This window comes from Acanthochromis polyacanthus, chromosome 20 (assembly GCF_021347895.1).
Source record: "Acanthochromis polyacanthus isolate Apoly-LR-REF ecotype Palm Island chromosome 20, KAUST_Apoly_ChrSc, whole genome shotgun sequence".
NCBI classification, from domain to species: Eukaryota; Metazoa; Chordata; class Actinopteri; family Pomacentridae; genus Acanthochromis; species Acanthochromis polyacanthus.
In genome coordinates, this window is record NC_067132.1 from 25,416,079 (window position 1) to 25,440,822 (window position 24,744).

General features: G+C 40.1%; 1 protein-coding gene across 2 annotated transcripts in view; it reads right to left on the bottom strand.

The window, feature by feature from the left end:
* The window catches only part of gpr158a (G protein-coupled receptor 158a), a 97,977-nt gene that overhangs the window by 21,936 nt on the left and 51,297 nt on the right, over positions 1-24,744 (bottom strand). For both annotated transcript variants that reach the window (XM_022193899.2, XM_022193900.2), the window contains exon 5: positions 21,077-21,145. In XM_022193899.2, the coding sequence (XP_022049591.2) occupies positions 21,077-21,145 (69 nt within the window). The remainder of the gene's footprint in view (positions 1-21,076; positions 21,146-24,744) is intronic.

The window sequence follows — 24,744 nt, forward strand, 5'->3', positions numbered from 1 at the left end:
CTACATTTTGAACCATCACTGGAAACTGAGGTTTATCTTAACTGGTAGCGTTGAGGTAAATATTTACTAAGAATGCATGACTTTCTCTTTTTCTTTTTAACAAAATAAATAGCAAAGACACAGGAGCTGATAGAAAAGATAGCGAAGCCAGGCAGACGCTGAGCAACTTGCTGACGCACATTTGGGTCCGCAGGGACGGAGAGAGGGCACAGGAAGATGATTAAAAATTCACCAGGGAAAACCATGGCTCATGACTCCTTTTTAGATAAACTACCAAATAGCAGCTGGATCTCGATCACGTGCCAGTCTGAGGCTGCTGTTGTTTGTGATGAGGCAGAAACAGTGAGGTGTTATCAGCAGCCTTCCTCCCTTGAGGCCTGGCTCCAAATGATCCGAACGAGTCGTCATAAAAAAGTTATTTTTTTTATATCACATTTAGCAGTTTGAGCTTCTCTTTTATTGGTGTGATCTCACTTAAGAGTTATTTTAGCTGGTAATGGGGAAGTTTTTTGTATATCACACAAAATATTATCCCAAGTTTGGGCATGCAGAGCTTCTCTTTCTTGCTTATAAATTAAGATTAAGGATTAAATTTAATGTTTATCAGGAAACATGAGTGCAAAGTTGACTTTTATGGTTCAGAGTGAAGCGAAATGTGAGCATTCAGCTCCAAACAAAATGGCATCAAAGGTTTGCAGACTCCTGTTGCCTTGTTTTTACTGCAAAGAAGTAATCTGAGATTAGGTTTGGGTACGACTTGAAGTCTTTCAAACTTTTGGGATTATGTGTAACTTCTATAGTTGATTCATCATTCAAAACTCTGGACACCTTCTCGTTCATTAATAATGTTCTTGAAACAGATTTTACATGACAATATGACACATTACAACACAATTAGGAATGATAGTTGAAATATGGGATGAAAACTGAAAAAGCTACCGCTACAAAATCAAAGGGCAATTTGCAGGGGAATTTTTCATTTTATTTACATTTAACATTTCTTGGGAATTAGAGTTTGAAAGTTAATGCATAATTTTATTTGCTACATGAAACTTAAAGGCAGATATTCAGTTGAAAAAGTAAGCTTTTTGAGCAGTGCTTTAAAAAATGCGTTTTGTAAAATATATTATGTCACAAAAGGGAGTCATATTTGCAGCAGATTCTTGAAAACCACTATGGGCAGTCCTCGGTTTATAACATCCACCACCAATGGAGTTTTGTCGTTATGTGGGAACTGGTTATGTGGAACTAGTTGGCGAGCGGAGTGGACGAATACGTCGTCACGTGGCGCTATAAGGCGGCTTTGTTTAAATTCACCGGTTATACGCCACCTTGATTTGTGCTAAATCCGTTCACTTTCTGCCCTTCATTATGGCTCCCAGGCAAAAGTCAGATTCTTCTGGCAGTGCTTCAAAGAAAAGGAAAGCCATCTCCATGATGCACCCAACGGCTTTGTTTACATTTTCACCAGAGTTCCGACTTAAGGCGGAAATCTACTTAGCGCTAAGTCAACGACCCCCTGTATGAGGTTTCACATTTGTCATTGTTTAACTGGATCTAACTCAGACACACTGGCTTTTCTCAGTTTTGTTTTGAGACAGGTTACAAACGTAATACTGTAGTGCACATCGATACATATCTCCTTCTACTCCCTTTTCACCAACTGAACATACTGTCATTGGGTGCTTCAACTACATTCTTGTACCTTCCCCAAGACGCAAACCAAACATACTCGGTGTGCATGCAGTTTACAATGGCAGTTTAAGTTATTAGCAAACTTTGATTTTGTATCCATGGATATTATTATGGATATGATGAAGCTCAAATGATGGTTCACCGTAACACAAAACCAACTAATTACTCCCGCTGGACTCTCCAGTTCATGCAGTACAACAAGGTATATCCTTATCCCTCCGCTGTCCACATGGATTCTCTGACCGACGTCAATACTCATATTCTAGGGCCTAAAATAAGCAGTCATTGCCCTGAAACACTGCCATGACGGTCATATCTCAGAAATTCAGCACACAGACCATTCCTTCTGGCATTGCACTTTGCGTCAGTGGGGTTTCTGGGAAGCGTCTGGCCTCCATCCTCAGACGGGTTTCTCTTAACGCCAGCGTGCATAAAGACTAAGATCAGTTTCTGCCCTTCTTCCCTTTTGAAACCTTCCATTAATAATCAATGCTAAGTGCTGGGAATCCTGGATTCAGCGCTGTGGGAAAGGAAAGGGATCGAGTGTTATTCGCCGATGTGTGTGTGTGTGTGTGTGTGTATGTGTGTGTGTGTGTGAGTGCGCGCATGCACAAGTGTGCTGCAAGAGCGAAGGGATTGAAAGGATCTGTGTGCGTATACCTATCTAATGGACATCAATATCGAGAAGACAATTATCAACTAATCTTGAGCCGCCTCCTCCACTCCTCCTGTACGCCTCATCTCAGTTACAGCGTAGTAGAGGCTTCAGGAAATGCTGAGTGCAGCCGCCTTACTACCAAACATTGAAAATTTGTCGATTCTTGCAGGTTTTATCAAGATCAGATCAATGGTTGGGGTTTTAAAAAGTGCTGCAATGTCCGTAAAGCTCCCAAGAGTGTAGCTTTAACTGGTAGAGGGGCATTTTTAGAAAATATATGGGGTTTTATTTTGGTTTCAGGCCGGCAGGTGAACACCGTCCCAGCTGCCGTGATGATGAAGTTTCATCCGCCGGCTCTCCAGACACCTGACGTTAACACAACCTGCTTCTGCACCCAAAACAGAGCCCAAGCACGAGGAAACTACGACACAGAGCAAAGTGTTCTCCAGAAATGCTCCGGAGAAGAGTAACATTTCGTCACCACACGCAGATGAAAGTTTTTAAAGTTGTAGAAGTGCACAATGGCACATTTGGAGAAGTGCTGAATGGTTAAGTGGCTGACGGAAGCACTCCTTCGTGGCTTACTTTACCTTCAAGGCCTTAGTTTTTTTTTATTAATACGAAATTATTTATCACCGACCCTCCGCTCAGGACAAACCTCTTCCTCGCTCGTCACTAAGGAGAGGAAATTCAGGCCAGATGTTCACAGAAAAAAAGACTTACCTGACAAGCATTGTACTATATAACATAAAATATGGCATCTTATATATCTTTAAAGAAGTAGGGAGATACTGTGGGAACTATGCGGTCGGTGTCTACAGCCAGTTAGCTTAGCAATAAGACAGAAAAACAAGGGCAAAGGCAAGAAAATCCTCCTATTAACACCTCTAAAGCTCACACTTTCTACTTTTTTCTAGTATTCATACATAAAGAAAAGTGACAAAATGCCTAAATTGCCTGACAAGAAGCAGTGGTGCTGTGGTCTTAGGTTACCTTGTGTTTCCTGTGGTTCTACTTTCTGAACTCTTTTGTTTTATTTTGTATTTTTTCATCAGTTTGTTGCCTTTTTGAACTTTTGGTTTGCTAGCCCTCTATCGTTTTTGACTTACCTTCTGAACTTAGTTACGTCTTGTTAGTAGCTTTGGGTTTTAAAGGTTTTGTTTTGCTTTTCAAACCCCTCTGTAGTGCACATAACCAGTACTGGGTACAAAAGTTGTGTGCAATACAAATGTAATGACAGAATCTAACATGTCAATGAGTGATCTTGTGAGTCCTGGTAGGCAAATTCTAATGCTTTTGGACAAGTACTATGCAAAGATTTGCTAATTTGCTGATGTACATGCACTCTCTGGATATGGGAAGTGTTAATATTCTCATATAAGCTTTGGTAAAAATAAAATGCATTCAACACACAAAACTATTCTGAAAAGTGCAGCAATGGCTTCGTAATCATTAACATGTGGAGGATTGTTGTCAGTACATTATTAGGCATTACCAAGTAAACAGCAAAATAAATGTTTAAATTTTATGTAAATTATAAAAATGTGTTCTTAAATTACAGAATTAACCACAAAACACAACTGCACAGGGTCCAGAGGTACTAAAACTAATGCAATCTGATCAGTAATGATAATAAATTGTCCGTTAATGAAAGTTAGAATGTCCAGTGTTGTTGAAACAGTTCTACAAAGGTGTGGTTTCAACTCTGCACACACTTTTGGTGTTTTTAAACTGGTTGACATCACATAGATGCTTTTTTTGTGACCAAGCAGTTTTTTTTATGAGACTGTCGTAAACAAAATAGAAACATTTGTCACTATAGAGTAATAGAATACAATAGAGACTCATAACATGTATATTTAGTTGTATCGACAACTATTCATTTCTCTTTATTCCCATGGAAGTTAATTAAACTGGAAGCTTTCCTTCATTTGACTTATCTTAAGGCAGCACATGGGCTGTTGTTGAAAAGGCTGCTGGATGTTGATGGGAATATCAGCCATCACTGGGGATTTGAACCTGTGACAGTTTGGCAACAAACTATATTTTCTACTAAAATGTTCTTTCTGTACTCAGGGCATTTTAAGACTAGTTGAAACAGCCTTGAAAAAAAAACAGAAGAAAAGCCAAGAGAAAAGAAGACAGAGGGTGTATGTGTGTGACAGAGCCGGTGAGAAATTATATATTTGAATCTCACTGAGTCGCTTTAATGGTGTGACATTTAGCACATGTCACCCAGCAGCTTCTTTAAGTAGCAATGACAAAATAGGAAAATGCTGAAGGGCTGAGAATAACAAAAGGTGTCATTTACATTATTAATGTGCACGATCCACTGATTTATCTTTACATCTGTCTGTTTGGATGTTTAACAATGATCAAGGTACTGACTGGGAGTCTGGAAGCGCAGACGAACAACGGCAAGACTCACTCGCTCACCCACTTACTCATTCAATCAACACTCAGTGACTTAATTTTATCTTTCGTTCCTAATCATCTCTCATTTCAGCACCCACCAGCTGGCTTCACACAGAGATGCAGTGGGTTGGTTACCCACTAGAAAGTGTCCCTGTTGATACGACAGTGACGCAAGCCAACCAGCTGTGGTGCGAGCAGCAGCTTTCCAGGGAGCTAATACCATGTTGGCTACCTCTGCATTCACTCAAGTTTGTTGTGTTTGTCTGGCAAAGACTGTGGGACACTGTTCTGCCGTTGTCTTTTTTTTTTACTTTTAGTGCAGCAGAAACTTTGAGAAGTCTGGTGCATTGGCTGAAGCCAAGTATGAAGCCAAAATTGAAATTTGTTTTGAGTCAACTTTACCTATTTCACTACAACTTCAAAATATGACCCAAGACTTTATTTGAACCCTCTGAACCCCAAAATCTACAGATGAATTTTAAAGCCATGCTATCTTTTCTTTAAATCACCAAAAATAAATTATCAGTCAGAAACTGTAAAGTCAAAACAAATAGTCCGATTTTTTTTACCTTTACAAGAAGTTCTTGTACTAGTATTAAGCTTAAAAACATCATATTTTATTAAAGTTTCATTTTTTCTTCATGTCTCAATAATTAAAAAAAGGCAAACAAAGTTTTTGCAGTAACAGGATTCTGAAAAATGTACAAATTTTCTGCTCCTCTGTGCAACTCAGAAGACATTAGCGATTTAGCTATGACCAACAATCACATGACAACGTTTCTTGAACTTTTTCAGCAAACTGGCTTGAACTGCAGGCTGTGTTTACACAGATAAGTACAGAAACAAATTAAAAGTACAGGCAGCTAAATATCTATAGTATGTATATGTTGATTCTGGGTTTTCACAACTTTTGTATAACAAATATTCTAAATTAAACTGTTGTTTTTTCTTTTTGCATGATTTCTGGCATTGTATATTGTAGTGATCAGGGTGATCTCCACGGTTCAGAGGAGTTGAAAACATGACTCAAAACAGGTCGTTACTGTCACTCTGCACATTTAATGTTTGCAGGGCAGCTCAGACATTCTGCATGGTCGCATAAGCACACTTACGTGAAGGTGAAAACATTAAAGAGTCCCAAGCTACAAACAACAACAAAAATGCCGATCCCAGGAGCATCTCCTGTATTGCCGCGCAAAAAAGTCCAGGTTACGTCCTTACGCTGTCTGTGTGCATCACCATAGTAACCAAAAGCACTTAAAGATACAGTACTCAGAGAGGCGATCATTACATATCCCCCCCCCTTAAAAAATGGGACGTCCTCGGGCCATCAAAGAAAAATGTCCAGCTTTCCTTCACACTGTCAGCAGCTATCAGTATAACAAAAATGACACATGCATCAAACGCATCACATCCTGCAGGTTACTATGCATAGACAGTATTTCTAACTTTTTTCTTGAGAACACCTTCATAACAATAAACACAATAAAAAAAAACTTGCATTGTAACAAACAAGATATTTGAATGAAACAGAATTTAGAACACCTTGACATATTATCCTAAACTGTAACAAAACTCAGCTTTGTTTTGATAAACAGAAAAATATGACCCTGGGACCCAAGGAAACATAGAAGCAGGCTGAACTAGACCAACTAACCCAAAGCTACTTGAGGCTTGTTTCTAGGGCGAAGAAAGTAGCGTGAGGTTTGAGAGTGAGACACTGAGTCAGAATGCCTAAAAGGGGTAACTATCGAATCCACAGGGGGAGCACTAGGAGGGTCACCAAAAAGGAAGTCAAATCCGTACTCCTCCAATTCCTCAGTCCCCTCTGGCCCAGACGTTGCAGGGTCAACATCCGTCATGCAGTGAGCGATAGCGTGTGGAGCCACAGTGTCATCGCCCCACGTTTTGAATGGCAGTAAGTTGCTGACGTGGTGTACTCCTACGTCCTCATCCGAAAAAATGTCCACCAGCCTGAAGTCCAGATCCGACATCACCTGAACTACTCTGTATGGGCCTTTGAACACAGGTGCCAGCTTAGCAGCAAAGCCAGCAGCTGCATTAGATCTTGGATGAGACCTCAGGCGTACAAGGTCTCCAACCTTGAACGTGGCATGGCGACGTTTTTTGTCGTAGTGCTTTTTCTGTGTGTCATGACTAGAGGCCATGGCCTCCCTCACATGGTCATAGGCATCTTGAAGGGAATATGTCAATTCTGATTTGTAGCTGTCCATAGACTCAGGTGCACAAAGCGTATCTGGTTGCATCCACAAATCCAATGGAGTGTTGAGGTCTCTGCCGAAGGACGTCCTCTATTGTGATTTCCGCCGGGAGGCTTTTATTGCGAAGGCATGTTTGGTGGCGTCCACGATGACTTCTGGTCCATCCGTAATGTCGCAGCTTGACTTCGTTCCTTGCAGACCGCAGCAAAACACACGATGCTGTTCCGTCGGCTCCGTCAGGCAGGTGGACCAGCAGGCAGACAGGCAAACAGTCCGTCACTCGAACAAAAGTCCATGAAACATCCAGTGTCCGACGAAAAGAAAAAAAAACAGCACAAGGCCAGAGAAGGATAACTTCAGGGTAGATAACTCACGGAACAAACTTTTTCATCCAGAGTTGCCAGGAATACAGACACGGTTCGGGCGCCATTTGTAGATCTCCACGGTTCAGAGGAGTTGAAAACATGACTCAAAACAGGTCGTTACTGTCACTCTGCACGTTTAATGTTTGCAGGGCAGCTCAGACATTCTGCATGGTCGCATAAGCACACTTACGTGAAGGTGAAAACATTAAAGAGTCCCAAGCTACAAACAACATCAAAAATGCCGATCCCAGGAGCATCTCCTGTATTGCCGCGCAAAAAAGTCCAGGTTACGTCCTTACGTCGTCTGTGTGCATCACCATAGTAACCAAAAGCACTTAAAGATACAGTACTCAGAGAGGCGATCATTACAATATGTCAGCGATTGTTAGTTAATATGTTGCTGTTTCTATAGAGGTGTAGGATTTTATAATGGAGTGAAACTTGAGCCCACAGTGAATACAAATGTGACAGGAGAAAAAAACATGTAGATCAGGAGGAAGATTTTTTTTTTTTTTTAAAAATACTGGAACTGAAAGAGGAAATATCACTACTTCACCACTTAACTGAAGATTGAAATTAAAAGACCAACAAGACACCGTTTCCTTTACAAAAGAAAGAAGTTGTGCATTTTATTATATACTAACAAGCTGACATTTAATTTTTCTGCACTAACTATTGTCTTTAAGGGTTTATACTGAGACAAAGATGAACAGTAGTAGTAGTAGTAGTAGTAGTAGTAGTAGCCAAAGTCAACACGTTAAAGGTTTGTTGCAATGTTTCAGAACTGGTTCCACCATTTTTTTTTACTATTTTTTTAAGGACAAAAGTGAGGTGAAACACAGTCTTGGCACATGGCCTCACATGAATCAATCGATCATTGATCTCATTCTCTGGACATCAAAAACTGCTGTTTTGTCAAAGCCGGTGGCGACTCACAGGGTGTCCTTTGGTGTCAGTGCTGCTCATGTCAGGACTTGACACTGACTGACATGTAGGAGATTTTCCAGTTTAAAAGAGCCACATAAAGACGTTAGAGATGGTGGCACGACTCAGAGGACTTTCACCAAGGAGACAAACGTTCAGGTATTGTTTTTTTGGCTTATTTTGTCATTTAAGTTTCACTTTCATTTGCTGTTTGGTTAAGTTTTCCTCGGGATTTGGGTTAAAATATGACTTTTTACAACTTTAAGCACGTCTTTGATTGAAAATGGGTGGCAATGCTCCTTTTTTCACTCTTGACTGGTACTTCTGTCAGTTTTCAACCCCATTTCCACAATTTATTCTATCTCGGGTTGGCATTTCGTGTATTAGACACTGTGCAACCTTGTATGTTTGTAGCTTACTGGGAGCTTAAATGGAGTGGTCAGATTTACCCCATAAATGTAAACGGAGCCAGTGATAGTGTCTAACTTTAATGTCATTACAAAACAAACTCTGGTACTTTCCAGTCCCCAGGCTTCATGTGAGGATGGTAATGCATCCACAACGAAAATATGATGACACCCAACTGGATGCACAACAGAGCGTATCACAAATCATTTTGTGCTAGGACGCTTTAGTTAATTAGCTCTCGCTGTAGGGCAAAAAGGAGATATTCAACAAATAACACTTAAAAGAAGGAAGTGGGTGGATTCTTTTATTAGAATAATGCGGTTAGCAGAGAAGTACCAAGAGGCAGCAGTGTGTAATTAAGTTGTAATGTGTAGACAATAAAAATGCAAATGTACATGTGCAGGGTGTTCATCCCAAAGGGTGAAAGCTTTAGGTATTGATTCCCTTTCCCCTGGAGGTGAGAGTCCCAGGAGATATTGATCACATTGGATGTCAGACCTGTCGTTTAATGTCATGAAATGAGTACACGACTATCAACAGAGAGTGAAAATACCAAACTGTGGTCTGTTTTCTCGTATCCCCATCCAGGGGTCAAAGCAGCAGTGGGTAAAGTTTCATTGAATCTAGCACTGAGGTTTCAGTGTGAAAAGGACCCAAATGCAAAGAACAGAGGCTGGTTTTTAAGGAAACGAAAGACGGCCTTGAATCAATAAGCTGGTACAAAAGAAACTACAGTCTAGATTTAGTTTGCGAAGATTGACCAAGAGTTAGGAAAAGCATGGCAACAACCTGATGCTAGAAATAAATAAAACACAAAAGGAGTAATAAAACTAAATGTCCAAGCCAGAATAAGATGATGAACGCAGGGAGATAATTCAGGCAAGTAAACAAAGGAAGATGTAGGAAACAAATGCAGAGACAAGACACAGTTGAAACTATTCAGGACAATCAAAAAGGAAGGGAAAACCAGACAAAAGGAAGAAGTAGAATAACAAGCGTCATCCAATGACAGGGATCTTTGCAAAATAAAAGAGGAAATAACTGAACAAAACTCAAGACCATGATGTTCAGATTGTAACTAACGCCATCATCCCCCATTTTCCAAGTGTGTACAGTGCTTGAAGGTAAAAACATGACAAGACTCACTCAAGAAGCCTTGTTTGGTTTGACCATTTGAGAACACTGTAGAAACATGGTGGCACATCATGGCAGACTCTTTGAAAGACGACCCACTTTCCATAAAGCAAGGCAGGCATGAGGTGGCATCATCATTTACGAAACATCATCGGCCCTTTTAGTCTTTCTGTTTTCATGTCAGTGGGCGATTCAACAACTTTAACCACGATGTCAACTCAAAGCACACGAAAATGACAAATACTAGCTACCGGATGTAACATCAGCTCTATGACACAAAGAAAATAGAACAATGAAGGCTTGTAATGTCAATATAGCAAACTTTGCATTGCTTTTGCCAAATTTTGACAGGAGACTTGATGAGGACATCAAACTGGCAGACAGGTGGAACTTCCTTTTATTGTTGTCCTCTCCAAGTTTAACCAATCAGTGTTAAGTCCCTTAAAGCTGTGTTTAAGAGTTGCTCAGAAGTACATTCAACAATAGGTACTTTTTTCTCCCCAAAAAACAGCCCTGAAAGAGGTTCGAACGAGGTGGTTCCTGTGGTTGAAACGTGCCTAAAGGTTCATGCAAGTTGAAAAATGGCTTTATGTAGTTATTAAGAATGAATATAAAGCTAACATAAAAAGCAACAATTTGTAGTTACAGGTGATTACACACTAATGGACACAGTTTTGAATATTATATTCCTCTACTGCTAAATCCGACACGCTTATCCTTTAACTGCAGCAGTTATTAGTGACCAAGATTATGTTTCACTGAAAAGACGATACGTGTTCAAGAGCAGTCTTTCAGGGTATAGGAGAGCAATCTTGCTCTCTAGACCACAAAATTAGAAAATACCTGAAAAACCTGTTCTGTTGATTGCTGAAGTGCAAGAAAATGACTGTATTTACATTTATGTATGGTTTGAACAGATCAAGAGTGCGACACTAGTAGCCTTTCAATGGAAATTATAAAGTTGATATATATATATATAAGCTGTTAGAAAATAATTACTTATTTATACAACCAGCAAAGACAGGGAGTTGTGTTCTGACCACCTGATCAGTGTATGTTCTGTATTCACTCCAGCTCTGTTTTTTAGTGGAGAATAACATGTTGGTTGAAAACTGATACCTGCTGGACGTAGACACGAACATATCTGATATTTCACTGCTAGTTTGTCACCACAAGCAGTATTTTTCACATTACATCCATTGCCAGTATAAATATATTGATTAGAGCAGCTTTAAGTCTAAACACCATCTTCTTTGCTATCAGCTTATAATTAGACTGCAACTAAGAGTCTAAAAGCGGTTGTTAATTAGTGAACTGAACTAACAAATTACTCTAGGTGGTATAAAAATGCTCCACATTAATGTTCAAATGAATTTAAAAAAAAACTGTTTCACATGCATTCAAAGAGACGAGCTTTTGCCAAATCACACCTGATGTCCTGTGAGAATATAGAGGTGTGACATAAGATGTCAATCCTCATTTGTTTATATGGATGTTAGTTGTGTTAATATCTGTTAACCCTCAGAAGTACAAGCGACTGAGAACATGTTTTTGAGGAATAGCTGGAATATGAAATGATAAAAACTTCTAATTACAAAGATATTGCAAGAAAACGGCCTCACAGCATCATTTTTAACCCATTTATGCATCTAAGGGTTAATGGTTTTTTGTGAGAATCTGAAAAAGCAGCTGAATGTGTGATCCAAATTGTTTATTGCCTTTAACTTTTCCTATTCCTGAAGGTCCCTGTAACAAGACCATGTTGTAATGATGACTAAAATGGATGTTTTTGTTCGGTTTTACTTCTGTTGCATAAACGTTGAGGCCTTTTAAACAGATTAAATAGAATAGGTGTCACCCAGCCAATGTTATAAAGTTGTTACTTACTTCTAATTTACAGTTTTGATTATGCGGATTGAAAAATGTCAGTTTTAAAAAATAGCCTAGAGCTTAAAGAGTTAAATTGAGAAATTCAGAATTACTCTTTGGTGAATTATTTTTCAAGGTTGGCAGCAATGATTGGTAGAGGAGCAGCTTCACACTAATGGAGCACTTACTGAAATGAAAATGCCAAAATAAAACATCATATATTAGTCATCTGCCAGCGATGCAGTATAAACACGGTACTTTTTAGATTCAGAAACAGCTAAAAATCCCAGAGCTGAAAATGCTAGCCAGTACCAGTCAAAAGAACAGACAGTGCTGAGTTTCAGCCTTTTGTTATCACAGTTTCTTTGGGAACTGCTACCAGCTAAAAGGGAGAAAAATGACTTTCAGCCATTTAGTGTGTCGGTCTCCATCTGAGTGGAGAATGGGATGGTGCAGCCTCGGGAATCATTCTGTCACAACAAAGCTCTCGAGCTACTTTTAATGTTTTGACATGAAATAGTGACAGCCATCCGGTCCACCCATGCTCCACTTTCTTTTATTCTTTTTCGGGTCATCGTCATCTCCTGCTCATTCCCCATCTTTTTCGGTTTTCTAATCTACAAAACACCTTCAGCATGAGCGAGTGGGAAGGAATGGAGGGAGGGAGCGCCGGTGGGAGGTGGAAACAGAGGAGAGGTGGGGTGTTGTAATAGCAATGGATCCATTTTTATATGAAAGCTGACACTCATAGCCACATGGGAAGGGCAGCTTTCTGGAGGGAGGTAATGGTTTCTTCTCCTCCCGCTGCTCCCTGAGGTGGGCTGAGTGTAAATTACATCCAGTTCGGCCTCTGCACAGCCAAGACCGGAGCCGACTCGCACCCGCCTCCCACAATTCCCTCCTCTCCTCATCACCAGTTAGATCTTGAGAGATATTCCCATCTTGCCAGGTCACAAAGAGACGTATTGGAGGGAACAGCCTGCCATCGTTCTTTTTTCCAATCTCTCAAGTAAGTAAAGAGAAGACTCCAGCAGCTGCAGCAGCACAACCTCGGCTCACTGACTATACGTTTCGGGAGACTCCTCGGGATTTTGCAGAGGGAGAAAAGGGAAGCAGAGGATGAAGGCAAAGCTGCAAATGCACACGGCAACTCTCTCCAGATCCACTTAAGTTAGATTGAACGTGTCAGAGAGGCTTGGATGGAAGGCAGAGCAGAGGGAGGCAGAGGAACGGCTGGCAGACTGTGTTTCATGGCCTGTCAGGTCAGGATGCATTATCCCCCTGGTCATACTGTTTCTCATTAGCCCCCTGATGTGCTGTGAAGTCCTGCCTGCCTGCCATACCGGCTAAAGCCCCCAAGTTGGGCTGAGGTGGCACCTGACCCAGCTTGCCACCAAGAAAACGCTGAGACTGGACAGGTGGACAGACTGGGAATTAGTTTGAAGAACAGTACCATGAATCAAATGATACGTTTCTTTGTCTAGGGCCAATGCCAGTTATTGGTCATCACAGTGACCTAGAAACAAAGTTTGGAACAGATATAAAACATGTCATGGCAGGGAGCTTACATTTCTTCATCAACAAGGGAATACCATGAGTAAATACTTTCATATAGGAGAATCAGAAAGACATATATGCAGTAAATGTGATATTTCATAATCATGTGATGGCAGAAATTCTGTCATTCATAGGCTTCTTTATTAACAAAGATTACAATCACTGAATATGTGCACATACACTTGAAATGTTATATATTAACAGCATGTGATTACAGGAATCAACTAGGCTTCTTCATTATTAATATTTATAACTACCATAGCTGAGTACTACAGCAGTAGATAGATCACAAAACATGGTGCTGTCTTCTGTTTGCTCTTATTCTGCACTAATGTCAACTGTTTTTCTCTGGTTTCTTAACTTTTCACTGTTCTATCGCTTTTGTTGCCCAAAAGGCCAATACCTTCAAGGAAATATTGGTTATTGTTTCTGATGACTGTTTTGAGTAACCAGCAGCTGAGTCCTAATTTAGCCACGAGCATAATAAAGCCCTTTAGCTGTTAGAATATCTGTAGCCACTGTGAAAGTAGCTAATTTCCCGATTTGTGGTGATAGCTTGTGCTTCTTGTTTGGTTTTTGAAGGTTGTGTCCTTGTTAGAGTGACTTCTCTGTCAATTAGAGGCAATTTCCAAAGCAAATATTACTTCTGAAAAGTGATACATGTTTTACAAATAGCGTTTGCACCTGGCCTGATATCAAGCCTCTTAGTGATAGCATTAGCCTAGCATGCCACTGGCACCAACAAGTAAATGATTTGAACAGTCTGAGTGGAAATTGAGCATGCTTGTGTAAGATCGTAGTGTTTATTATAACTTTAACAAAATCAGTCTAGCTTTAGTTGCTACAAGAACTTCAGATAGCGTTAGCCACATGACTGACAGCCAGACTCTTAGTGATAGCATTAGCCTAGCATGCCACTGACACAAACAAGTGAATTATTCAAGCATGTTGGGCATAAATTCGGCATGTTTGTACAAGATTGTGTTTTTTACAAATTTAGCAATATCAGCTCATTGTTTCGAGGTAATCGGTAACTGTCCCCTAATTTAGCTGCTAGCATAACCAACCCCCTGAGCAGTTAGCGTAGCCTTAGCCACTGTGAGAGTAGCTTATTTCCTGATTTGTGGTGATAGTAGTGCTTCTCATTCAGCTTTCCAAAGTTACGCCTCTGTTAAAGAAATTTGTACGTCAATTAGAGCTAATAGCCAAAATAATATTACTTCAGAAAGTTATTAGAGGTACTTCAGATAGCGTTAACCAATCTTGGTGATAGTCCAGTCTGCAAGTGTGCTTTGTGTTAGCTTTTATTGTTGATTGGCTATTACTTGTGATGTGCACCTAATCAGACAGTGCTGTGGTTGGGATATTGACCAAGTGATAATTGGAAAAATGGCAATTATTAGCCCAAGTAATCAGCCAGTCTGATCCCTAAATGGTACCAATAAGATCACAGGTTTGAAATCACTTTTCTTGAGCCCTCTACCTTGTCCCTAACTAAAGGAGTCGGAGGTAAATAGTGTTTTAGGCAGCTCTGAATTAGCCAGATCAGTAATGTTCCATACAGATGGTCCTCATCAGAGAAACAACAGGACTCATCAGAAAGTCTATGACCTCTGTGTTGAAGTACAAATGACCTGTATGGAGTATGTGCAGCTGAAAGCAGTGTATCTGTCAGCACCAGGTAAGGGTGAACGACTGGGTTGTGAAAAGCCTCCAACCTTGACACTTTGAGAGTGCGTTTTAGAATCCACCTCTCTACCAGCAGCTGACATTAGTTTCATAACCGCATTTTCTCCCTAACCTTACTTGCACAGCATCTGTTGCCGCAAAATACAACCTGATATGGCAGCAAATTAGAAAACACTCATATGATTTTGTTTAAAGAGGTGCTAACAAATCAGCTTGTGTCTTTTATGTTGGAGGATTTACTGTGGGTGGGTTAGGTTAGGTTTCAGTCCAAACATAGCACTTATTATTACCACATTGCCAGAAAACAGGCAAAAGAAAATGAGATTTAATGCACATTTGCTTTCACTTCCATTATATGAATACCAGGAGCTGGGTACATTGAGATAACAGAACAGTTGGCTGCACTAATTCTCCAGTCAGGTGCTATTAAATCATTGCAGAAGAAGAGGGCACGATGATATGATGGGATTAAAAGAGAGCCAGTCAAACCCCAAACAAACAAAAACCATGGGGCATAGTTCATTTGTTTGTTTGTTGGTATTAATCACAGGGACTTCACAGTGCCCTCATCGGATTGCACAGATCCGATGTCCTCTGTCATAATTTTCCCTCTTTTTTCAGTGGACGTTCTGCAAACCCTGCCTCATGTGCTGTATATTACCAATTGGCACACTTTGTTTTGCAGTATTTTGACTTTAAATTAAAATTTCTGGCATTTCTGCTCAGTTTTTAAAAAAAATGCAAAATGAAAATGTGCATGAAATCTGCTAGGAAATACTGATATAACACCACAAAACCTCTCAGCACGGCAGTCAAAGTGTCCTGCTAGCATCTGGATTGGTTTCATTAAACCAGAAATAAGTAGTTTTAGTTGTGTAGCATTTAACTGAGCTAAACCTTAAATGGTCATGTACATCGATCCTTTGCTGTCACGTAATTTGCAGCAGTTTTGAGCGGTGCTTTTTGGTAATTTATAAAGGCTCTACAAAGGATTTGTAGGAGGAATTGTTTAATAATCCAAGGTTAAGGTAGTTCAGCGTTATTAATATATAACATCTGTGAGACTGCTGCTCTACTACTGTAGTATGATGGAGACCGTCCTATAAATATGCTCCTCAAACCTAAATCTACACTGATGTCAGTCTCAGCAGACTAGAATGGACGACAGTCATAAATGAAGTATTCTCCCATGAAGTTTTACATGACTAGAAGGCAGTAAGAAATGCATCAACTGATCTCTGCAAAGTGCACTGCAAAAACAACAACAACAACAACAACCCCACCACAGCCACAAAAGGTGTCACCGAAATTAAAAATACTCATTTGCACATTAGCACCTTTACATACGCGTTAACATTTATGAATGCATAAGCAGCGGCTCAGGAGGTGTGACATGTTACACGAGGGACAGCATGCAGGAAGACGACTGGAGCTGTCTCTGGGGCAACCTGCACCGCTGCACACACAGATGGGCTGGGAGGCAGAGAGCCGAGGATAAGTCTCAAATGGTGTGTTTACATGCATTAACCTGGATGTTACCGGCTCTCTGCAGTAGCTTGTTTTTTCTTTTAAAACAGCATGTAAGTGACAAACCCGGTTTCCTTAAAGCGAGTGGTGATTACCAGGGAGCTGTAGGAGGAGATTTCTGGAGTAGAAACCGTATTTTTGGTCAAGTGGTTTTTACATCTGATTGTCAAAGCAATTTATCGTGATTCACATCATTTGCAGTGTATGGAAGCATGTGCATTTACAGTATTGCCATTTGATTTAACTTGCCAGCCTCCTGAGTATCACAAAGAAATGCAAAAAATATCAGCTGTGGTTTAAAAATAAAGCAAGCTGACAAAGGGCTGTTAGGATATTGGATCTTTGCAAACACGGGCCAAATCACTGCAGTGCATTGAGAAAGTTTTTTTTTTTTTTTACAGTTTCCAGCCTTGTTTAGTTTGCTTGCGTGTATAAGAGTAGAAGAAGATAGCAAAAATGAGGAGAAAATCAAAGAGAATCAAGTGACACACAGTAAAAGAGGAAAAGCAACGTGGAAACGAGGTTAACTGATTCTTTTGTGGTTCCCTGAGAGGTTTCATCTCTCCTCGGGAAGCTGCTGCATTGCATGTAAACTGCAGTTTGGACAATAAAGCAGTGCAATCCGATTTAATTCATCAGGTTTTTGCAGCTTTCCCCTATTATTGTGAAGTGCCTATCACCTATCCAGTGTCTTCTGACAAGTCCAGACTCTTTGTCTGAGTGTATTCCTGGAAGAGCCGGTGGCATCTGAAAAAACAAGCAGCAATAGTAATCCAAACTCTGTCACTTTACTCCAATCTAAGCCTCACCAGCAGCGTCAATAAGAAGCAGCAAAGAGACAAACACAGGGCTGGCAAGCTCATCCAGGGATCACATTGTGAGTCACAATGCGTGTCCGCTCTCCCCCCTCTCTCATCTCCACAGCCAGACGGAAATAGTCGGCTTTGGCACTGCCATAATTTCGCCTCTCTCCTTCTGCACTCCGCGTTCCTCCCCTTTCATTTCAAAGCAGGGGGGCCGAAGTTATTGCATGTGACACACTCTGGAGAGAACAAGGTAGGGGGGAGAAAAATTGCATTACTCCACAAAGCAGAATGCCATGGGAGCGGGATGAGATGTATCTCCTGCTGCTTAATAACAGTGGAATTATTTAAAATAGAAGCAGCAGCGGCAGAATATTTCTGAATCTATATTTAGATTGGGAGTGATGCGTCTCACCCTCGCAGCCACGGCTCATGTGGGATTCGCAGGGGAGACATGGAAATGCATCAGGGTGGAGATCAATCTAGCGTGCTGCACGGCGCCTCGCAGGAAGATGTTATTTTCACAAGATATTATATTATCAAAACGAGCTCGGTAGTGTTCACAGTGACCGTTTCAGCCTAACACAACAGATCAAACTGAATATTTGAGGCATTTAAACTGCAATCTTAAAAGGCGTTAGGATCAATAAAGTCAAGTTCGCTTGTAGAACCCTTTTTTCTCCAGGTTTTCTATTTTTAGCATCACTACACCAGCTGGATACAGGAATATCATCCACTGTTCATCCATTCACTAACCAATAACCTGACTCGCAGGCTTGCTTTCACTCTGCAAATTTCAAACATTATTATTTTCCAGGACCTTGACGCAGCAAATTGCATTGATTAGCCGCCTCTAAATCAGTTGGCTTTAATTACTTTTACCTTGTATTGCTTGGCTAAGCATATAGCTCCAAATGATTACGACTAAATAGCAATAAGCTGATGCCCCGAGCGCCCATGAGAAAGACATAATGGTGGTTTCATGTAAATCAATGCTATGTGGGTGTCGGACAGAGTCTAATCATCTGCAAAAATAATGAGGTGCTGCAGAAGTTGGGGGAAATTGTCACTGATCAGCATGGATTGATCACCACCGATTACATAATACTGTTGTACTCTGCAGTCATCCAGGGTTTTGATACACAAAAGGAAAAAAAGAGGCTCAGTCTTGGAGAAAAGTTGAAGCAATCACTCGATATTTTAAATTCTTGAACGTTTAAGTTTGAATTCTTTATGAGCATTGCTTGCTGGGTGAAAGGAAACAACACAAAACGAATGTTAAATCAAAGATTTTTTGCACTATAAGGAGAGAAATCCACTATACTACTTCGATTTTTCATTGCTTACCTTTAATCTGTCTGCAGGGCACGATCACAACATAAATCTTTAAAAGATGGCTAGTATGAAAAGTTTTACGAGTATAAGCATGAACTGTAATACGTGTATTGATTGATTTGATTCATGCCTTGAAATCTGGCACATTCATCTCGAAATGAAAACATGGCGGCAACTAAAGCTAGACTTGGAATGGAATTTTAAAACCTTCATAGATGGTGAAATTGGGTTTTATCGCACATGAGGAGAAATACAGATACACTTCTATCTAATCTCAGACATTTGCACAGGCAGGAGTGGAACATATTGGCATATCACGCACGAAGGGAAAGTATTCACATTATTGTGCCAGAGGGAGCAATCAGGAGCAGTGCAGCGTCTCACATGATCTCAGGGGGAAACAGAGGTGAACGAAATGGAGATGGTGGCAAAAACACCTGCTGTAACATCAGCCTTAAGGGGATCAAATGCTCAGTCTTGCTTAGTAATAGGGCGGTAATCGTGTTCGTCCCAAAATTGACTCGATACATTATTGAATAATCGGAGCCAAACATCAGACCCTTTACTCCTTTACTGTCTGTCAAACATAGCATCTAATCTGAAGCTCAATTGACTCATTTGACTTCGGAGACTTCCACATTTATTCTGGTGAACTCTAGTCAGGATTTTTCCAACAGCGTCTTTCTATTTGCCTCTATTCCATAAAGCTTTGACTGGTGAAGAACAGAGAACAGTTGTTGTAGCTTGTAACTGCTTCAGAGGAGTCATACGTGGCTTGGTGGCCTCCTTCAGTAGTCTTTTTCTTGCACAGTCACTCAGTTTTGAAGGACAACCTGCTCTCGGCAGATTTACATGTGTCACACTCCTTTCATTTCTGAATAATGGATTTAACTGTATTCCAAGAGCTGTTCCATAACTTCAGAAATGTTCTTGAATCTATCCCCTGACTTTTCATGGAGTTGCTTGGAGTTTTCCTTTATCGACATGATGCAGTTATAGCCAAAGTCCTGATTCACCAATGACTGGACCTTTCAGATACAGGTGTCCTCATAGTTTGTCGCTTGAACTCATTTGTTTCAATCATATTATGTCCATTTACTAACTGTGTGACTTCTAGCACCTTTGACCAATCGCACTTTTTGCACTTACTAAAGGTTTTTCCTTATGTCTGAATTCTTGCATGTGTTGTACGTCGCTTTGGACAAAAGCGTCTGCTAAGTGAAATTGTATTTTTGTTGAATTAGGCGAGTGTCTTTAAAGAAGGTGAATACTTGGGCAATTAATCCTTTTGTATTTTTTATTATTTGACATGACTTTGTAGAAAGCTGTTTTCACTTTGACATGAAAGAGTCTTTAGTTGCAAATTCCTGTCCAAAAAGCCTAATTAAATTGACCAGGATTCAATGTGGAAGTGCAATAAAAGGGTAAAACTTCTAAAGGGCTGAATACTGTAACTATCACTCTCATTATGAATTAATTTCATGGTTATTTCCTCAATTAATCAATCATTTCTGTCAATGTCATTAGCTTTTTTCAAAGCCGAAAGTGATGTATTCAGTTTTTTGTCTTGATCAATCTGCATTATTTTGGTTAACTATCACATAAATTCTCATGAGAGCAGGCGATAGTATGCATGTTGATATTTTAGCTTGAAAAACATTGAATAGATTCACTAATTAATCAATCCACCAGCAGCCATCAAAAAGAAGTTAGATGTTCAATAGTTAATGACCGAGTGTGGCTGACATAGCCAAAGCTTATGAATAAAATCATGACTTTTAAAAATACATACACATCTTGAATTAAAGAGGCCGTCACTGACCAGTTTGATGGAAACTTTGGATAAAGACGTTCATTAAGAATGAAAAAGTCTTCAAAGGTTGAGGTCAGATAAACTTGAACGGGTTTGATTGTGTGCGCAGGTCTGAATGAGCACCGTCTGTACGGAGCAGCACGAGCGGCTGGTCAACAGATGGTAGCGTTGGGAGGCTGCTGGGTTCATTGGCCAGCTCTGTGTACAGTTAGCAGGGGGTCACCAACAAGCCCTGGGATGTTTGTCCCTGCCAGTCCCGTTTTATCACAGACACACACTTTTGGCTGTGAAAACTCTGCATATCACAGCTCCATTCAGCTGTCAGAAACAAACAAACAAAAAAAAGCACACCTGAACGGTATGATTTATGGACTGAGGTTTGCACTGCCTGACAAGGCAAACAATCCCGCTTGGAGCTGCTGCTGCAGATATGAAACTTTGTTCTGATCTCTGATTCTGTTTTAGATGAATGAGCGGCGGTGTGAAGTGAAGGTCAAACTGAATGCCAACCTTCAGTCAAGGAGAACATTGTTGTTTTCAGCTCAAAGGAGCATGTAGATTATCAGCAAACACACGTCAAGAGATGAGCGCATGAAAGGATGCACACAAATACACACTAAGAAACGCACACAAACACAAACGAGCAAAAATCTGAGGCTCACCGGAAAGTAGAGAAGCAGAGCTCCACAGAGGATGGCCTCCAGCAGGACGAGACCTGATGCTCTGATGCTCTGCCAAAACAGAAAGATACCGGGGTTAGAAAACTTCGCATTTATATATCATATATTTGAATATGCATGGGTTTTTTTTTTTGGCAACTAAAACAAGCCATAACACGACAATATATCAGAATAATATTAGCATTTATTAGGAGCTGTACATCTGTCCTCCTCTTGATTTTAAATCTAATGATACCTTTTCTTTTTTTGCCAACTCCTGAGACACATATTTGCATTTCTAGGAGCTGAATCCTATATATTCATTAACCAACATTGTATCACAGTGGATTTATTAGAGCTTTTCCTCTAAAAACAGCTTCCCATGGCTGCTGATGAGCAGAGTGCGGCTAAATTAAGAGTCGGGTAATAGTCTCTCTGGATTTGTCACTGCAACTTTCAACATTACATTAAAATCTCATTTAATATATTGTTATACAAATTAAGAATGTAGTCTCTAGTTTGACTGGCTGATTGGTTTGCTGATATGCTTTCATTAAACCACTTTCTCATTGCTCGGACAGCCAAGAGTGTCGCTGTAATCAGGAGGAATGCTCTGCATGAACAGCTTTCACGGACTAATCCATTACTTTCTGTGGCAGGAAGAAGGAAACACACACATTTTCACAACTTTGTACTCGCCCAACTTAATGGAGACTACGAAATCTAACTTACTGAACAATTTACTGAACGTTTACTCAGATTTGGGTCCAAATTAGCTGACACCGAGTCAAAGAAGTCGTCAGTGTGGTTGCATTTTGTGCAAACAAATGGTCAAACAGCAGTTTTTAATATCACAGATCAACTACCAACCAATGCCATACAATTTAAAACAGTAGGCTAACGTGTCTGCATTACACTCCTCAGTAGTTTTTAGTTCCATTTTCAGAAATCGCACGAAATCTGAGTCGTTTGAGTATAAAGCAACCACGGTAAAATGATGTAATTCGCTGCAAATACTAGCTTTTTATGTTTAGTTGCAGTTTGTGTTTGTTAATCAAGGAAAACACGCCAAATTTGGAAGAGATTTTCCTTATTCGGCTGCAGCTCTAATAAAAAAGACAGAGCGAGAGAGCTTTAGCTTCAGTGATAATGCAATCATGTTATGCAGAAAGACCAAATGACACCTTATAAATCAACCGACTATTGCAATAAAATCATGGTCAAACATGGATTTGCATTGCTGGTCTGCAGGACTGCAATGTCACAAATGTCTACATTATTAAGAAAATCCTGCTTTTTCTTCTCTTCTCAGTGCATGTAGTGGAGAAGTCAGTGCCCTTGAAATGCCCTTCACATCGCAGGAGGTTTCAACAAGTCGGATAGTACAACATTCCAGGAGGATTCACTAAAAAAAGAGAGAGAGAGGAAGGGAGCTTTCCTCTTTTGTTGGTTGAAAGAAAACCAAGTATAGCGAAAGCTCCTCCCTCGAGGGCTTTTTATAGACGGGTCCACCATTTCAGGCGCTTTCTGTGCACCTCTTGTGTAAGATATTTAGCAACATATCGTCCTCTAATTGACAACATGCTTGAGGGGGCTTTCAAAGAGCGAGAGGCAGCTGTGCCACCCATTTAAAAATACACACAAAAGGAAACAGAAGCCCTCTCTCTCTCTCTTTCTGTGCACCAGCTGAGTCATATTTATCTTGTTTAAAATAAAACAGCAACATTAATCTGCATCCCAAATGAACCGGTTTCCTTCGTGAAAATCAGCCGTTTTGTCATTTACCGGAAAGTCTGTGAAGAGCTTTCAAACTCCAGTCTTAAACTTAGTTTGATAAGATTAATGGGGATTACATAAGTGCTCTTTAAATTATGACAAAGCCCCAGAGTGTCTCAGACCTCCATCTGCTTTATTAATGGGGCTGATCTTTTGTTCCACTCTGGGTCTTATAATGGCAGAGTTCAGGTGTGGGAGACGGAGCAGCTGAATGTTCCGATGTGAGGAATGTGTAGAATATTCAGGCTAATCCTCAGACGTCTAAGGCGCAATGCAAAGCCGTTAATTAAGATTCATTAATAATTGACAGAAATAGCTCGTGGCTCAGAGGATTTTACATTTTCAGTCAAAAGTTTACTCGGGCTCAAAGTGAACTCAGTAATTGAATTACTACAATCAGCAACTTTCATTTAAACTGAGCTCAGCAGGTCCGTGACAAGACTTTACGGTCCTATTCAAAGCAGTACTGGATATAAATGTAGGATGAATTCTGTTTTTTCTGCTGCTTGTTATTAATAAAGATATTAATAAACCTTTAAACCTGCTATTTATGGGTTCATCTTTTAATAAATCATGAAAATTACGCCATTCTGGGTGGCCAGAAATGGTAAAAAAGAAAAGAAAAGAAAGAAACATTAATCAAATTTCAACTATCATTGAAGTACTCATATGCAAGGAGCTGTTTAATTAGGGGAATTATCCAAATCTAAGCTTAAAATTGTGATATTTTATCGAAATCACTGTTTTACATGTCTTTCTTTAAATTTAGCCAAAAATAAACATTTGTACAGAGCATATTCTGTTAAATAAATAAGAAAGATAAAAATTCTGAGCTCCTCAGCAGCCATATTTGAAAAATGTTGACACTTTTTGGCTGAACTCGGCTGAACTGCAGGCTGTGTTTTCATGCAGCAGAGAGGAAACAAGTATGGAAATAAATACAAAATGTAAGTAGTAAGATATCTATAATATGTGGGGTCGTCATTTTTTTTCAGTTTTGGTGGCAAACATGGTATAAAAATTGAGCTTTTTCTATGATTTATTGCATTATAACTGTGTCTTACAGCACAGAATACACTGTTGAGGGCTCTCTTCTTCTAGTCACGGTTGTGCCATTTCCATTTTGGTTCAGGACTTTATATTGCAGTAAAAATGAGCCCACAAAAACAAAAACACGCAGGAACTTGCTAGGCTTCAGAAGGTCAAAACCATCTCACATTCCATTACATTTTCTGCACCTATTGCAGTGTTTGTGTGGAATAGGAGCTGTAGGAGCTTACATTGTTAGTACCATAGCACATCGCTGAATCCAGAAAGACTTCACACTTAGCTGAAGTGCAACGGACGTACAGTATCTAGTGCATGATTGGAATTTGAATCTTCCTTTTTGTATTCGTGAAGTGGCCTCGTCTTTTGACGAAGCACCTTTCAAGGCAACGCGGAGAATATATTACTTAGCGAGGCTGTTAAATCAGACGACCATGGCTTTCTTAGTCATTAATATTTCTCGTTTGCAAATTTCATAATAAAGATCGGTTTGATAAATATATAAAACGAATTAAACACCAGGTCTCCAGTGTGAAATATGACACGGTCAGCGGCCCGGTGGATAAATCAGAGTCCATTTTTCTGCTGTGTTCTCTTTTTAACACGTTGGTCATCGTCCAAGGTGCGCACTCTGAGTCGATCTGAGGCGTCTGAGCCGTTTGAAAATGATTTCAAAGCTTTATTGTGGCCACCCACATATGGAATTACTAGTTTATTCATCCAAAGGGGCTTTGATGACCATATGGCCCAGAAAACATCAAACACGTAACTGATGTGATGCTGCAATTGCGAGCGGAGTATGTGCGGTTCACCGTTATCCAATGTTGGGCTTTCAAATGAACTTTAAC